This window comes from Peromyscus eremicus, chromosome 10 (assembly GCF_949786415.1).
Source record: "Peromyscus eremicus chromosome 10, PerEre_H2_v1, whole genome shotgun sequence".
NCBI lineage: Eukaryota > Metazoa > Chordata > Mammalia > Rodentia > Cricetidae > Peromyscus > Peromyscus eremicus.
The window spans coordinates 81,332,688-81,350,054 of record NC_081426.1 but is presented as its reverse complement, the minus strand read 5'-3'; the positions used below and the strand labels follow the sequence as shown (position 1 = coordinate 81,350,054).

The 17,367-nt window shown below is 40.0% G+C and overlaps 1 protein-coding gene across 1 annotated transcript in view; it reads right to left on the bottom strand.

The window, feature by feature from the left end:
* Positions 1-16,999, bottom strand: part of Afm (afamin) — a 28,137-nt gene extending 11,138 nt beyond the window's left edge. Inside the window, 9 exon segments of the mRNA XM_059274771.1 lie at positions 1,079-1,211; positions 2,521-2,735; positions 8,350-8,479; positions 9,073-9,170; positions 9,763-9,895; positions 10,998-11,209; positions 11,995-12,127; positions 12,336-12,384; positions 16,912-16,999. Coding sequence (XP_059130754.1) covers positions 1,079-1,211; positions 2,521-2,735; positions 8,350-8,479; positions 9,073-9,170; positions 9,763-9,895; positions 10,998-11,209; positions 11,995-12,127; positions 12,336-12,384; positions 16,912-16,999 — 1,191 coding nt within the window.
* Positions 17,000-17,367: the final 368 nt, after the last annotated feature.

Below are 17,367 nucleotides of genomic sequence, written 5' to 3'. Positions count from 1 at the left end.
AGGAATCATGAAAAATTATCAAATACTCCTATAATATATGAAGTTATATTTTATAGGTATATGAAGAAATAAGGAAAGTTATTCATTTCAATAGGAAAACAAGAAGCAAACATGAACAAATTTTTATATAAAATTTAAAGTAATATATCAAAACTTGTATGAGATTTTTTTTTTAGTTTAGAATTTCATACAACTTTCGATCATATCCACCCTTTTGTATAGGAAATTTTAAATATAATTTTAGAAATCAAGCAAATACTTAAAACATAGCCACTTTTCACACATAAATCTACGAAGCCTAATGTGTATGTGAAATGTCGGCAAAGGCAATGTGGAAACAAACATGTCCCAACACCGCTCTGGCAAAAAAAAAAAAATCTTCTAGAAGTTAACAGCAATTTGTGTCAAATGTTTTTAAAAGTCTGTATATTTTGACCCCATTACCCTCTTAACTGATGATCTAGCCTGAGAAAAACAATACAAATATTTAAGAAAATGTGTAGAATGAGAGTCTCATCTATGCATCGCTTACAAAGCTGTAAACACATAGCTAACAAGCTCAGTGTCCACACACCGTAGGAGATCAGGTGAGTAAATTACTTCACATCGTTATGACAGAACGTCAAGCTTATAAAGAGAAAAGTTGTCTATGTTAGAAGCTGGGAGTCACATGCTCCCTGGAGCCTGTGGAGGGAACTCAGCCATACTAACGCTTTGAATTGAGCCCCATACTGCTGATTTCTAACACTGACACTCTGGGCAGAGAACATTTCTGTTCTTTTAAGTCACCAGCTGTGTGGCCACAATAGGAAACAAATATAGCACCATTTAATACAAAATGAAAAGATTCCTGTTATACTAAATAATGTAAGGTCCAAACATTTTCTAAGAAATGTACTTTTTCTTATTTTTAAGACATATGCAAATATAGGGAAAGAAATATGAAAGAAAATATTTAACATAATATTATAATTATAATTATAGAGCATATATAACATATAATTATATTATAATCAGAAAGCTTTAATAAAAATTGATGGTTGTTTTGGTTTTCTGAATCTCCGTCAGTGGGACCTACCGTGTGGCGATAACAACCTGGGGGCGTTTCTCTACAGCAGCAGTCTTCCAGCAGGTCCTTATACACTTTAGAAATTCTCAGAAGCTCTGGTGTAGAAAGTTCATTAAGTCTCCTGGAGTATTCATGAGTAAACCTGAGGTGTGCAAAACATTTATTATGTTAGAAAGAATATAATTATATCTATTATGTTATAGAAAAAATAAAAGACCCAACTCCATTTTCAATGAATCTAGTAAGATCTAACATTGTGTCTGTTGCCAAGGCCAAATCTGGAATTCAGTCTGTTCATAGAACTCTTTATGAAATTTTTTCTGTATTATATTTCAGACTAACATTCTTTCCTCATCAAAGAGGATAGAGTTGTTGGAATTATTTAAAAACAACTCTTAGAATAATTTAACACATGATACTGTCTATCAAAACTATGTCATGTCTGAAGGACCCTAAGTTAACATACCGCAGAGAAGCATGCACATCTGTGTTTATAGTTGCTCTGCTACTCACAATAGCTAAGAAATGGAAGCACAAGCAGATGAGTAAAGAAAATGTGATACACACACAATGGCATTTCCTCATCCAAAAGGAAAAAAATAAAATCATGACATTTGCAGGAAAATAGATGGAACTGGGAATCATTATATTAAGAGAAACAAGCCTGACACAGAATCTAGATTTAAATTTGTAAGTGAATATGTGTGTGTGTGTGCACACACGTGTGTGTGCACATGCGCATGTGTTAAAACTAGAAGAGTTCAACAGAAGGCAAAGAGAGTCACATGACTTAAAGGCGTATGGCAAAGGATTGTGGGAAAAGAAAGTGGGCAGAAAATGGAGTGGAGAAGGGATAGGAGAAGACAGTGGGTGAGATGAATAAGAACAAAGTACAGTGCCATATAAATATGAAAATTCCAGAATGAAATCCATCACTTGGCACTGACTTTAAAAATCAATAATAACAGAAAATAAAGCAGGTAGTTTAACTTGCCCCAAATTAGATTCAGATTTAGTCCTGTGGCCTGCAGTCCATTAATCTTCTCCTTAGGCACTGCAGGGTGACATTGCTGGACAGTCAAGCATGTGACCTCCTAAGACCGGAACCCCCGGGGTCAGTTCCTCACTCTGTCGTTTTTACCTGTGAATCTTGAACAAGCCTTTATTTCTCTCAGTGTGCTCATTCAAAATATCAGGGGAAATGGCACTTATTCTACATTTGGTTTTGAAGTAAGATGGAGAATCTGAATAAGAGATGTAGCCTACTGCCTGGTACATAGAAAGCATTCAGCAAATGTTCGCCATCATTTTAATACTGTCATTGTTTTAAAAGTCTGTGGAATAACTAATGTGCAAGCCATGACCTTTATAAACTGTATGATGCCAGTGGATTCAATGGTGCCTTATCCTTCATTTTTGTTTGCCTTCTAAACTTTCAATACTTCTAGTACTCGGCAAAGAAGTCATCCTGGTTAGAATCTCATTCTTGACACATGTTTCCGCTGTCAGTAAACTTGGGTTCTCTGGGAGATAAGTCTTCCGGTTTGTCTTCTTTATTTGCGTTAATTATACAGTCTTCACGCTCTGGGGTTTCCTTTTCACAGCACTCTTTGATTTTGCTTGAGATGAAGTCTCGTTTTGAGCAAGTATGGTTCATAACCTGGCTCTGCATCACATAAGGACAAGGTAAGTTTTGACTTAGATTTTCTTCAAGTTGGCTTTTCCTTCACAAAAGAATGGCTGAACATAACATTAGCATCCACCCCCTCGACAGAGCCAGTCATGAATGCAACATTAACACCTATCCATCAATTGATTGGATAAATAATATTCATTTAAATTTGACACTGACTTAATACTTATGAAGTTTCACATTAGGGCAACTGTTTTCTACCCTTAGGATTTTAGATCTTAAAAGCAGGCATGGGGGGGGGCGGTTTATCCTAAATTTACATTCATCGTTAAATATTAGTGTTTTAAGTACTTTCTCCCCACTTCTCTCATACATTGAAATTGTTGCTTTTTTGAATTATTGTATTTATCTACTTCGTTTCAGAGGACAACTTGTGGAAGTTCGTTCTTTCCACCATAAGGGTCCTGGAGACCAAACTCGGGTCCTCGGCCTTGAAAGCAAGTATCTTTTCCCACTGAGCCATCTCACTGATCTCACGGTTACCTTATCTTCTAATGTTGTTGTACCCCACAAGAGTTGTCTGTGCAAATGGATGGATCTAGAAAAAATCATCCTGAGTGAGGTATCCCAGACTCAGAAAGACAAACATGGTATGTACTCACTCATAACAGGATACTAGATGTGGAACAAGGATGACTGGACTGCTACTCACATCACCAGGCAGGCTACCTGGAAAACAGGACCCCAAGAAAGACACAGGGATCGCCCAACGACAGAGAAATGGAATGAGACCTACATGAACAGCCTGGACATGAGTGGGGGTAGTGAAGGGCGAGGGTCGAGGGAAAGAGAGCTTGGGGGAGCGGGAGATCCCAGCTGGATCAACAACAGAGAGGGAGAACAAGGAATAGGAGACCATGGTAAATGAAGACCACATGAGAATAGGAAGAAACAAAGTGCTAGAGAGGCCCACAGAAATCCACAAAGATACCCCCACAACAGACTGCTGGCAATGGTCGAGAGACAGTCCGAACTGACCTACTCTGGTGATGGGATGGCCAAACACCCTAATTGTCGTGCTAGAAACCTCATCCAACTACTGAGGGATCTGGATGCAGAGATCCATGACTAGGCCCCAGGTGGATCTCTGGGAGTCCAATTAGCGAGAATGAGGAGGGTTTATATGAGAGAGAATTGTTGAGACCAAGGTCGAATAAAGCACAGAGACAAATAGCCAAACAAACGGAAACACATGAAATATGAACCAATGGCTGAGGGGTCACCAACTGGATCAGGCCCTCTGAGTGGGTGAGACAGTTGATTGGCCTGGTCTGTTTGGGAGGCATCCAGGCAGTGGGACCGGGTCCTGTGCTCATTGCATGAGTTGGCTGTTTGAAACCTGGGGCCTATGCAGGGTCCCTTGGCTCGGCATGGGAGGAGGGGACTGGACCTACCTGGACTGAGTCCACCAGGTTGATCTCAGTCTGTGGGGAAGGCTTTGCCCTGGAGGAGATTGGAATTGGGGGCGGGCTGGGGGGAAGGTGAGGGGGGCGGGAGGGGGAAGAACAAGGGAATCTGTGGCTGATATGTAGAACTGAATTGTATTGCAAAATAAAAATTTAAAAAAAAAAAAAAAAAAAAAAGAGTTGTCTGTGCTTCCCGAGGTGGCCACTGAAGGCGTAGCCACACATCTCAGCTAATCTAGTTCTCTTGCAGACGAAACCTATCTTGCTGAGGATGTAGCAAAATCCACAAATATTTATAAGTGAATGAAATATTGGTTAGGGAATGAGAGGGATAGCTCAGAGGTTAAGAACACTGACTGATCTTGCAGAGGACCCAGGTTCTGTTCCTAACACCCACATACTGGCTCATGGCTTCCTGTAACTCCAGCTCCAGAGGATCCACAGCCCCCTGGCTTCTGTAAGCACTTGCAAAAAGGTGGTGTGCTTACACACACACACACACACACACACACACACACACACACACACACACACACTAAATCTTTTTGTTTAAGGAAGGAGGGGCTCTTCCAAGGAAGGGTAAATAGACCATAGCATTACAAAGGGACAAAGAAGAACTAGAATAGGAGAATTAAATGAGGAAGGTGAAAGGACAGAAAGAGAAAGAAGGCAGAAAGAAGAAAGGGAGGAATATGGAGGGGGGCAATTCACACTAAAGGCCTTTTGAAAAGCCATGAGAAATGTACTACTGCAGAAGCTCCCTAAAGTATATACGGGTATAAAAGGAATTTAAATGGGGTTACCACATACAGAGGAGACGATGCCCCAACTAGACATCTTAGGCTAACAAGTAAAACCCCGGTAACATGAATGAGCTACATCTTGTTGAGTTGTTGGCCAAAGGTGTCCCAAAGACCTCCCCCAAACATAGGCTATTGTCAGTTCTGTGGGTTACCTTCCACAGCCTTTTGGTAAGGCCCTATTGTTGAAGGCATCATTTACTTATGTCATTGAACATGAAGAAATTTAGCTCGTGTCCATCTAGAAGCTTCACCCCTACTGACTGGTCTGTATGGTGCTGGAAGGTACTGCGCACTCTACCAGAAGAGAAAAGTACTCATCAATATCACACAGTTACAAAGCCTGTAACTACAGATGTAAGTTGCCTGTAAGATATACTGGGACAACAGTGGCAACAAGTGTTATGGGAGTAACCGATCACTTTTTGGTGGGATTTAAGGTCCACTCCATGAGATGGAACCCATATGTGACACTACTAAAATGACGAAGAACCTGAGACTAGACAGGTCATAAGCCTAGAGGAAAACCTACAACTTTTTTTTTTTTTTTTGCTAAAAATGAACGTATCAATAAAAATGACTCATGATGACATATTGTTATACCCATAGATCAGTGCATCACACTCAACCCTCATCAGAGAATCTTCTTCTTGCAGTAGATGGTAAATGACACAGAGACTGAAGCCAATGTGCAGAGAATGAGAGACTTTGGAACACTGGGTCCTGAATGGGATGCCTTTATGAAACCCCTCCATTCAAGGTTTGTGGATCTATGTGGAAGAGGAAGTAGAATGACCGTAAGAGCCAGAGGTGGTAAATGACTCCAAGGAAACAGCGTCTTCCAGACTCAACAGGAAAAAGTGGGCACCAAGTCCCAGCCCTAACCAAGAAGCTTTTTGCCATCAACACCTTCTGGGAGAGGGAAAATTAGTTTTCTGCAGTGGAGTGACACTGGGTATATCAACCACATGCCAGAGCAGGCCCCATGCTCAGGAGTAGTTGTTAGTCAACACAAAATGAACACCATTTTGTGTGTGTGTGTGTGTGTGTGTGTGTGTGTGTGTGTGTGTGTGCTTTTTGTTTCGTTTTGTTTTGGTGTTGCCTTTTGACTTGTTTTGTTCATTTTTGTTTTTGTTTTTGTTTTTTTTATTTTCTGAGAGAGATAAAGGACATGAAGTTGGATGAGTAAGGAGATGGGGAGGATCTAGTTGGGTGAGGGGAAAGAATGTGATCAAACTATATTGTATGAAAAAAAAGCCAATTAAAAAAAAACCCAAGATTGATTAGGAAATTAACCATTACAGAATCTACCAAACAAAGACTTCCCAGCTAGAAGAAGCTTTCTTATCTATATAATCATTTCCCATATGGCTACTATAAATTTGAGGCTGTTCAAATAATCCAATGTACACAGTGTATAAGAGAGAAATCCCTGTCCTCTCCTTTCATTGATGCCCTTACCTCTACATGAAGCCTGGGGACAAGGGAAAGAGGAAGGTTATCTTATTCACACAGGACTAATTTTAAAAGCTGACATGGCTCTCAGTGCTCCCTCCAGACCCTCCTCACCTTTATCCCACCCCATCCCACACTCTCTGGGTACTTCATGTCTCCCTGACTCGACTCAACCTATTCCTGCTATCTGGAATCTTCTGGTGGACACTGAGGGTACAGGACAAAATGAATTCCAGGGCTAAGGTGAGAATGGAGTAGGAATAGGCGCCACATTTCCAGCATTCCTATCTCAGCTGAAGCCAGTATTCTAGGCAAAGCATGTTTTAATTTCCTGAGAATTTATTTCTATTTTCAGTTAATGACAATTGAATTTCTTCCATTTCTCTATAAAGACATTAAAGAGGAGGAAATTTGAAATACAATATTATCCCTTAATTTCAGCTACAAGCCATAAAAAATTTAAATTATTATACTAATTTAGTATATTAGATTTAACATTATTAAACTCACATTTCCATAAACAACCAAATACTACAAAAATCAATTATGAGTGGCGTCCCTTTAACTGGGTTACATTTGAGAATAAAATAATTTGGGAGGACATCTTCTGTCCACTGCTTAATTTAAAGCAGATATTTCCCAATCTCCTATAATTGAAGTTATTTGAGTAATATACTGTCCTTACTGTAAGTAAAATAACAAATTTAAAGCCATCACAACAAAGCTTAATTTTAATGAAGAAAAAATCTGTGGGTTTTTTTTTTTTTAGTTTTTAAATTTTTTTCCAACTTATTATTTTTTCGGATTATTTGGGAATTTCATACAATGTACACCTATTATACCCTCCTGCTCTGATGCACCCCCCAAAAAAGGGGAGTAAAAGAAAAAATAGCCCAAGTCCAGTTGTGTTGCCTATATGCCCACTGGAGCATGGTCAGACTCCCATGGGCCAGCCCCCTAAGGAACACTGAGTCCTTCCCCACCTCTCCTGCAAAGCCACCCACTGTGAAAAGCCACCCTTCAGCAAGAGGGCTGGAGAGATGGCTCAGTGATCAAGTACTCTCCTTGCAAGCGTGAGGACACATGTTTAAGCCCCAGAACCCACACTTTTAAATCTGTGTATTTTTAATGCAATTGTGTTGCCTTTAAAGTGCATGAACAATTTCAACTCTGCAACAGTATGTTTATTGCTTTATTCCTTTTTTTTTTTTTAAAAAAAAAAAGGTACTTTAAGGGTTACCAGATGCTGGGGTAGATGAAAGAATTGGGGGGGTGTTATTCAAAGACAAAATTTCAGATCTATAGGAGAAAGAATTTCAGGAATTCTACTGTAGACCATGGTGACTATAGATAATAACAGTATGCCATAGAACTTTAAAATTGCTAGGGATGTAAATTGGAAGTAATCTTACCACAAAAACATGTGTATATAAATATATACAATATTTGTTTGTCAATTAGAAAGAAAGAGGAAGGAAGGGAGGGAGGAATGGAAGATATGGGGGGAGGGAAGAAGATCATTTGAAATTATTTGAAAAGACCCTAGGAAATCAAATAAAACAACTTTTAAAAAACAATAGTAATGTCATTTTCTGAGGTTTACTGAGGGCTTGTGATATAAAAGAAAACAATTACTAATGGGCAGGAAGAGATAGGAATGGTAGATAACAGTTCTAGCCTAGTCAGGTCCCTGCTCACCGTTACCTATTACACATTTTATGAGGAACTAGAGGAGAGGAGCCTTGAAACATAAAGAAAGGATAGTCTGATAATACCTAAGTGGATCAGTATGCATTATACACATAGATGTAACACAATATTGCACCAAACATCATAACTATGAACAATTTTATGTGATAATTAGAATATAAAGTTAAAAATAACTATTACAAATCAGTTTTTTGCTTTCTTTAAGAGAAAACTTACCTGACTTCGGATATACTGCACAACATCCCCTTCACAGCATCCATCATACATGGTAGAAACATCTTCTAAGAGGGAAGTGAGGTCCTTAAATCCAATCCTGGGGAACTTTTTACTGAATACAGCAATGTTTCTGGAAAGATCATTGATAGCCCACTAAGATCATTTGAATAGCCAATAGACGAAGAAGAAGGTCCTTTCTTATATAACACAAATGGTATAAGTATCAAGGACAATTGATACCATGATTTTTGCCCAGATGTTCTTAAATAGCTGATGGTGTTGTTATATGGTCTTTTGATCACTTGGAAAATTGAAGGCTGGGCATTTCGCCACTCCCTACCCCCAATTCTAGATTCCAACTAAATGTGGTCTCAGAGAGTCTCTGTGTCCTATAATTACTACAGCAAAACATCTCATGTGAGCTGATTGAAATTATAGAAAAAAAATCACACACTATCCAAAATGTATCTCAGAACAGCTCTCTTTCCCTTGGCATTCTCTCATCCCTATGTCTTTTCCCATCTTGCCTTAATGACCTTGATTTTTTGTTTCGTTTTGTTTTGTTTTTAGCTACCCATGTAAACTCACCCACCTCCAAACCCTTAAGAACCAGGAAGACTACAAATAAAAAGTCATCAGCTATTTAAGAGAAATAACAACAACCAAAAAAATAAAATGTATGCCACAAGCAAGAAAATACAAGAGGTACTGTACAAAACTCACATAGAGTTTAAGACTTTGGGTCCAAATTTTATAAGGGCTCCACAAACAGTTCCTTGATAAGAAGATGATGCTTTTAAATATTGTGTGATAGGAGCTGCCTGAAAGATAAAGAAAATTCTGTTGAAGTGAGACCCAAATCTCACTATTTTCTTAGTTTTTTAATTACATATAAATCAACTACCCCAGAAAATCTCCAGCTACAAAAAAATACATGGAAATTTTCTCTTAGTAAGTTTACATGTTGAGAGAAATGTATATCTTAAAGTGTGTATTTTACTGGCACATTAAAAATGTAGGGCCAGGATTCCTGATGAAAACATTGCACTTGGTAAGAGAAGGCTTGTTGCAGCATGTCCCCTGAACATGGCTGCCACTACTGGCATAATTCCATCTTGTGTTTTAAACCAAAAGGAAGTTTGTCACCGACAGAAGGCATCATGTCAGCATTTACCCTGGACATGCCTGTACTAGGGCTTTCTTTCAATGCGTAAGGAAACCAAAGGTGGGAGCCTGGCAATTGGTGAATCTCTTTCATAGGTTTCTGGTAAATGGTACATTTCTACCAGTGTGACCTATGAACTTAGCATCAGTGAATGTGGTAAGATGATACTGAACATGGCGGGCACATGGAGATCTGGAGCTACGGCATTGGGCATTTGATCCCCTTGGTAAAACAAGTGTGGTACCCACCTTGTCCTGAAAACAGCTGGCTTTCTCTTGCTGCTCACAACATGTGGTCGCCGCCTCCTCAAACCCAGCAGCCACAGTTAGGAGAACAGGGGAGAAGGCAAAGGGGTGCCTCCTGGCAACCTCATACATATAGCTATAAAACATGAAGGTTTTTAAAAGAGAGACGGGAAAGGGAGATGGAGAGGGATGACTGACAAGGGAAAGGAAGGGAAGAGAAGAAGAAGACAAGAAAAGCAGGTTGTGAAAATGAAGAGAAGGTTAATAAAAGACCCCCATTGTAGGAAAGTTCAGTGAAAAGCAGTGTGAGCCTTGGTGCAGTGGGAAGGGGCTTGGACCTGCCTAGGCTCAGTGTGCTGGGCTCTGCTGACTCCCCATGGGAGACCTTGATTTGGGGGATGTGGGGATGCGGGGTGGCTTGGGAAAGAGGGCTGGGGGGTGGGGGAGGGAGGAGGGGGGTCTGTGGATAGCATGAGGAGTGAGTAGAAAATTTCTTAATGAAGAAAAAAAAAGACAAGAAAAGCAGTGTGATCCAGTCACCAGAACCAGCCATTTCCAGCCTTTAGCATTGGAGCTGCTAAATTTGAATTAAGGACGACATTGGCCGTTCTCATCGTGAGCACTGAGCTGTGTGTATTCTCCTTCCCTCCCTTCCTGTGACATAAGAAGCCAGTCTCCCTACCGTATTAGAGAAAACCAGCCTTCTAAACACACCACATCCAAGACTCAAGGAGCATACCTCCTTAAGTTCAGACTTGTAGGTTGTTTCAAAGCACAATACCTTCCCAGAAAAAATAAATAAATAATAATCTTTCCCTCTGCAATTACTACTATTGCCAAGAAATTTGAGGCTCCATGTTCAGTAATTTAAGTCTTCCCAAGGTAAAATGTGCAACTGCCCTTGGGAAGAAAATACTTCCATCCCCACGTTTCCTGGCTATTTAATGCTGGTTATACACCTCAGCTCTGTGGGTTATCACATTAGAAGATACAGAGCGCTAATGTAAGAGTCAAAGCAGGGTCTACAGCTACAGCCTCACTGAGCTTAGATCCCAACACAATAAACATTGAACGACTTTGTGAATCAGTCTATTCGTCAATGAACCCACACATGCAAAAATAGAGAAAAGCAGAAGTTGCTTGGAAAATAAAAATTTTAAACTAAAACAAAAAAAGAAGAGATTTTAGCCTAGTAAGAACAATGCTTCAAATCCTTTTGATACCAAAATTAAACTTACAGGTTTAAAAATGATTCACTGTTATTTTTATAAGCTTGGCATTTCTCTTTTGGATCCAGAATAGGGAAAGGGGGCAGAAAGCCTACGTTAGCTTTCTTGTTGTAGAAGAAACAGAGTCTTCTTGCAGAGTCCGTTTTACTGCAGCAGTGAGAAAAGTTATGCTTCTGTGGCAGCCCCTCCATAGCACAGATCATATCCTGGCTAGCCTCATTCTGGACAACAGAGAGGAAGACAATGTTGCGTCATGGCGAAGCTCTTCTACCTCCTGAGGAGGCTCAGTGGACACAAAGGATCATGCTATCTTTGGGGGAAAGGTTACAGTTTCCACAGTTATCTACAGAATGTTTTTACCTAAGGCCCTTGGCGATCATCCCACACTTTGAGAAACTTCAATCCTACAGCAAGCCTTCTTCTCCTGGTCCCATTTCGTTAATGCCTACATTTCAGTTCTAGAATAGACACTATGTTGGAAAATTGTCACATGCTCCTTAAGCTTGTTGAAAGTGGACTCTGGGAACGGGGAGGCTCTCCCTTGCCTCAGACTCAAGCATGTTTATTTCAACTGTCCTCTAAAATTCCCTATCTGGGACAGGCTGGCCACCTAATTCTGTGACAGACAGAAAGGAAATAGCTAAGAGTATTAATAACACTGTGCACTTTCTAATAGAGGTTATTATCATTTATCCCATAATATAAAAATGCCTGCAGTGGGATGATAAGCCAGATGTTCATCCATGGAGAGAAAGCTTTGATGTTTTGAAAAACTCCAATTGGGAACTCCAGCAAGGCATTCTCAGAAGGGCTTCCCCGGTCATTTCTACTGAGTATTTTAAGTATCCAATTTGATAATATTACTTTTGTTTGTTCTCTTCATTTGGGCTGTTCCAGTCACTTCTGCTAGATGTTGTAAGCATGCAACATTAAATATGACATTCTATGTGTCTAGAGCACCATTCTCAGATCTTGTTTGGGTAAGAATCACGAGCAGTTTACTTACAGCTATTTTTGAACACTCCAGAAGTGTCTCATCCGCCGAGCACCTGTCCCTGTAATCCATCATGACTTTCACCAGCATCTCCGCCTCATCAAAGGATGCTTCCTGAACGTATTGAGCAACTGCAATGATGGTCCTGCAACAGTCCATGGAGGGTACACAGTGATTTTCTGCAGAATTTCTAGTTACGCCTAAAAATAGCTCACAGAAATAGCTAATGCGTTTACTCTTAATACAGCTGCTGTTTAATTAAATTATCTTTGAGGAGCCTTTACCTTCCCACAATGTATTGGATAACAATACAGCAAAAGCACTATGACCAAAGGGAACCCAGAACAACTCACAGGTATGCAATGTTCTCATTTATGAATTTCTGGGTAGCCTTGAAGTGATCTGAAAAGCAAGAATATTTAGGTTATTACATATCCTTATATTGTAACATTTTCCCAATAAATAACTTTACATGTTATTCAAGTGTGAATATATAAAAAGCTTATGGTGGAAATATTTTAAGATGTTTAATAAGGAATGTAAAACTCTCTCTCTCTCTCTCTCTCTCTCTCTCTCTCTCTCTCTCTCTCTCTCTCTCTCTCTCTTTCACACACACACACACACACACACACACACACACACACACACACACCAAATATGAGACCTAATCACAACTGAGTGTGTATTCAGGAAAAATAAATTGAGTTTATTTCAATTAAACTAAAACTGAGCAGATTTTGGATTTTCCAGGGATGGTTTGCTATTTCCATCCCACATGTCTATCACTTATATGTCATTTACAAGAGAAGCCACATGAAGATTAGCTGGTCAATAATGTCATCAAAGCAAGGTGTGATGATATTCCTGGTGGCAGTCAATACAGTTTTCAGCACTAGTCATGTGATCTCTAGGTTCACCCAAAATCACAGATTCTTTCTCAGATCATAGGAGATTTATATTTGTCCACATAGACTTCATTTTTGGAGGATTTATTTTTTTCTCTGTTACTGGTTTTTATTTATTTTTTTATTTTGAAATACAGTTCAGTTCTACATATCAGCCACGGATTCCCTTGTTCTCCCCCCTCCCGCCCCCCTCACTTTCCCCCCAGCCCACTCCCTATTCCCACCTCCTCCAGGGCAAAGCCTCCCCCGAGGACTGAGATCAACCTGGTAGACTCAGTCCAGGCAGGTCCAGTCCCCTCCTCCCAGATCATTTTGATTATTTCATAGTACCCAGAACAATATTTTATAAAAAAAAATAAATCCTCCAGGTTTAATGATCAAGAAAGATACCTTTTTTGAATCTTTGTTTCCTGAGCACTCACATAGTGGAAATAGTTTGTGCACATGACTATAATCCAATTTAGAATATAGTTAAATATTCATCATGAATGCTTTGTAATCCCTAAGGACCAGAAAAGATTTAGGAGGAGTGCCATATGAATTAAGGTGGAAGAAATATTTTAAAAAGTAGTAGGAGTGTAAGATGCCCAGTGTTAAGTGTAGAGACAATATGTAAGCAAAAATGAAAAGACAAGAAATCTTGAGACATATTTGGAGAAACACGATCCATTTCATAAGAAGAACAAAGTCTCTTTTAGAATTTGGATTATAAGGATCTTGCATGTGAAACCAAGAAATGTGGGCTTCAGTTGGAAGCCACTGAGATCTTCATATGGGATAGTAGTATGACCATGTTTACACAATAAGAAACACAGGAGACTCAAATGGCTGAAAGACATTTAAGGAATTGCTCAACATCCCTAATCATCAGGGAAATGCAAATCAAAACAACTCTGAGATACCACCTTACGCCTGTCAGAATGGCTAAGATCAAAAACACTGAAGACACCTTATGCTGGAGAGGATGTGGAGCTAGGGGAACTCTCCTCCACTGCTGGTGGGAATGCAAGCTTGTACAACCACTTTGGAAATCAATATGGCTCTTTCTTAGAAAATTGGGAATCAATCTCCCCCAAGATCCAGCTATACCACTCTTGGGCATATACCCAAGGAATGTTCAATCATACCACAAGAGTACTTGTTCAGCTATGTTCATATCAGCATTGTTTGTAATAGCCAGAACATGGAAACAACCTAGATGCCCTTCAACTGAAGAATGGATAAACAAAATGTGGTACATATACACAATAGAATACTACTCAGCAGAGAAAAACAATGACATCATGAGGTTTGCAGGCAAATGGATGGATCTAGAAAAAAATCATCCTGAGTGAGGTAACCCAGACTCAGAAAGACAAACATGGTATGTACTCACTCATAGGAGGATACTAGATGTGGAACAAGGATGACTGGACTGCTACTCACATCACCAGGGAGGCTACCTGGAAAACAGGACCCCAAGAAAGACACGGGGATCGCCCAATGACGGAGAAATGGAAGAGATCTACATGAACAGCCTGGACATGAGTGGGGGTAATGAAGGGCGAGGGTCGAGGGAAAGAGAGCTTGGGGGAGCGGGAGATCCCAGCGGGATCAACAACAGAGAGGGAGAACAAGGAATAGGAGACCATGGTAAATGAAGACCACATGAGAATAGGAAGAAGCAAAGTGCTAACCACAGAAACCCACAAAGATACCCCCACAACAGACTGCTGGCAATGGTCGAGAGACAGCCCGAACTGACGTACTCTGGTGATGGGACGGCCAAACACTCTAATTGTCGTGTTAGAAACCCCATCCAACTACTGAGGGATCTGCATGCAGAGATCCATGGCTAGGCCCCGGGTGGAGCTCTGGGAGTCCAATTAGCGAGAATGAGGAGGGTTTATATGAGCGAGATTTGTTGAGACCAAGGTTGGATAAAGCACAGGGACAAATAGCCAAACGAATGGAAACACATGAATTGTGAACCAATGGCTGAGGGGTCCCCAACTGGATCAGGCCCTCTGAATAGGTGAGACAGTTGATTGGCTTGATCTGTTTGGGAGGCATCCAGGCAGTGGGACTGGGTCCTGTGCTCATTGCATGAGTTGGCTGTTTGAAACCTGGGGCCTATGCAGGGTCCCTTGGCTCGGCCTGGGAGGAGGGGACTGGACCTGCCTGGACTGAGTCTACCAAGTTGATCTCAGTCTTCGGGGGAGGCTTTGCCCTGGAGGAGGTGGGAATGGGGGTGGGCTGGGGGGAAGGGGAGGGGGCGAAAGGGGGGAGAACAAGGGAATCCGTGGCTGATATGTAGAACTGAATTGTATTGCAAAATAAAAATAAATAAATAAATAAATAAATAAATAAATAAATAAATAAATAAATAAATAAATAAAATTTTTTTAAAAAAAGAAACACCAGGCAATGAAGCAACCTATGGAAAGTGATGGGAACTACTTGTCAAGTAGAAAGAAGGAAGAATAATTGGATGGTATATAGTTGGAAGATCATTAGGGGACTGTAGCAATTGTTCTATCAAAAAAACAGTGGGAGCTGAATTTTGCTGGAAGTACTAAGAAAAGGAAAGAAAGCACAGTTACAAAACACATTAAGCCAGGCGGTGGTGGCACACACCTTTAATCCCAGTACTCGAGAGGCAGAGGCAGGCGGATCTCTGTGAGTTCGAGGCCGGCCTGGTCTACAAAGCGAGTTCCAGGAAAGGCGCAAAGCTACACAGAGAAACCCTGTCTCGAAAAATCAAACACACACACACACACACACACACACACACACACACACACACACACACACACACGTGGACAGAAGTAGCAGGATCTGAAATGGATTGTTATGTGGAGAAAGCAGTGGAAGACCTTAAGAACTGGCATCTCGCCGGGCGGTGGTGGCGCACGCCTTTAATCCCAGCACTCGGGAGGCAGAGCCAGGCGGATCTCTGTGAGTTCGAGGCCAGCCTGGTCTCCAAAGCGAGTTCCAGGAAAGGCGCAAAGCTACACAGAGAAACCCTGTCTCGAAAAACCAAAAAAAAAAAAAAAAAAAAGAACTGGCATCTCAGCCAGCCTGTGACTGTCCTCCCTCGCAAGCAGGTACCTCGTGGGATGTCTGGTAGAGGATATGACACAGGCCAGGACCACTGCGATATGCTGAATACTTTGTGCAAATTACATTCATTTTTTAAATTCATTTTTTTGAGATTCTAATATCATTATATCATCTCCCCTCCCAACCCTCCCATTTACCCCTCCTTGCTCTCTTTCAAATTTATGATCTTTTTTCCATTAATTGTTGTTACATATATTATATATGCATATAGATATTCTTTAATACATAAATACAACCTGCTCAGTCTATATAATGTCACTTATATGTATGTTTTCTGGGCTAACAAAAAGCAAATTACACTCACGTACAGAAGATGTGACTTTCTGGCCAGAAGGATTTAAAAAGACCTTCCTTTGGATAGGAAAATTTCAAAGTTTCTCCATTTGGACATACAAATGTAAAATTGCCCTTTCCTCTAGTCTGGCACCTCCTTGCACACTCTATTGATGTGAGTGTGTAACAGACAACTGAAGGGCAAAGGAGGGTCTTGTATACCCTGAAGGTATTTACCATCTACTTTAGAGGCATGTTGGACAACCAAAAATATTTTTTAAAGATTGTGTATAAATTTTTGTATATGTGTGTATGTATATACTGCATCTATTGTTCTGATAGAATAAATATACCTGTCACCAGAAATTACTAATATTATGAAGTCCAAATTAGATATCAAGATAACACTTTCTATTCTATATAGATTGCTGGCCATTTCTGAGTTCAAACACCCTGTAGAATGGGTAATATGAAATGAAAATGAAAATCTGTATGTTGTTTGAAATTACTGACCAGTATACATAAACAAAGAAAAGAGAGAAAAAATAAATAAAACCATAAGAGTAATTAAAATGTTAAAGGGCTTTAAAAAAAAAAGTGATGCCCCTAATTTAGTCATTCCCTGGTAATATACAAGAGAATTCCTTACCAACATCCTGCAGCTTTGTGTGTAGGGCTAAGGATTCAGTCAAAGAAAACAAGAAAAAAATAACGCCTACAAAATTTAAGTGTTTCATGGTTAAATAAAAAAGAGGCCACATTCAGGAGATATTGTGACTACGTCAAATTCAACTTTTTATAGTATTCTTTGACCTTACATTTTTTAAAAAGTAACCTAGTTAAACTGTTTCTAAAATGCAGAGGCTTTTGGTCATGGTACAAATTTCTTGCTAATTATTAACTAGAGAAAATTATGTTGTGTTTAACTGGGGGGGAAGAAATCTCTCAAGTTGAAAAAAAAATCCACAGGTTAAAGGAACAAAGACTAGCTAATACATTAAACAGGAAACGCACTCTAAAAACATTACATTTCTAGGGCCTGGAAGGTAGCCTTGTCCCTAAAGTGTTTACCTGACAGGTAAGAAGGCCGGAGTTTAGTCTCCAG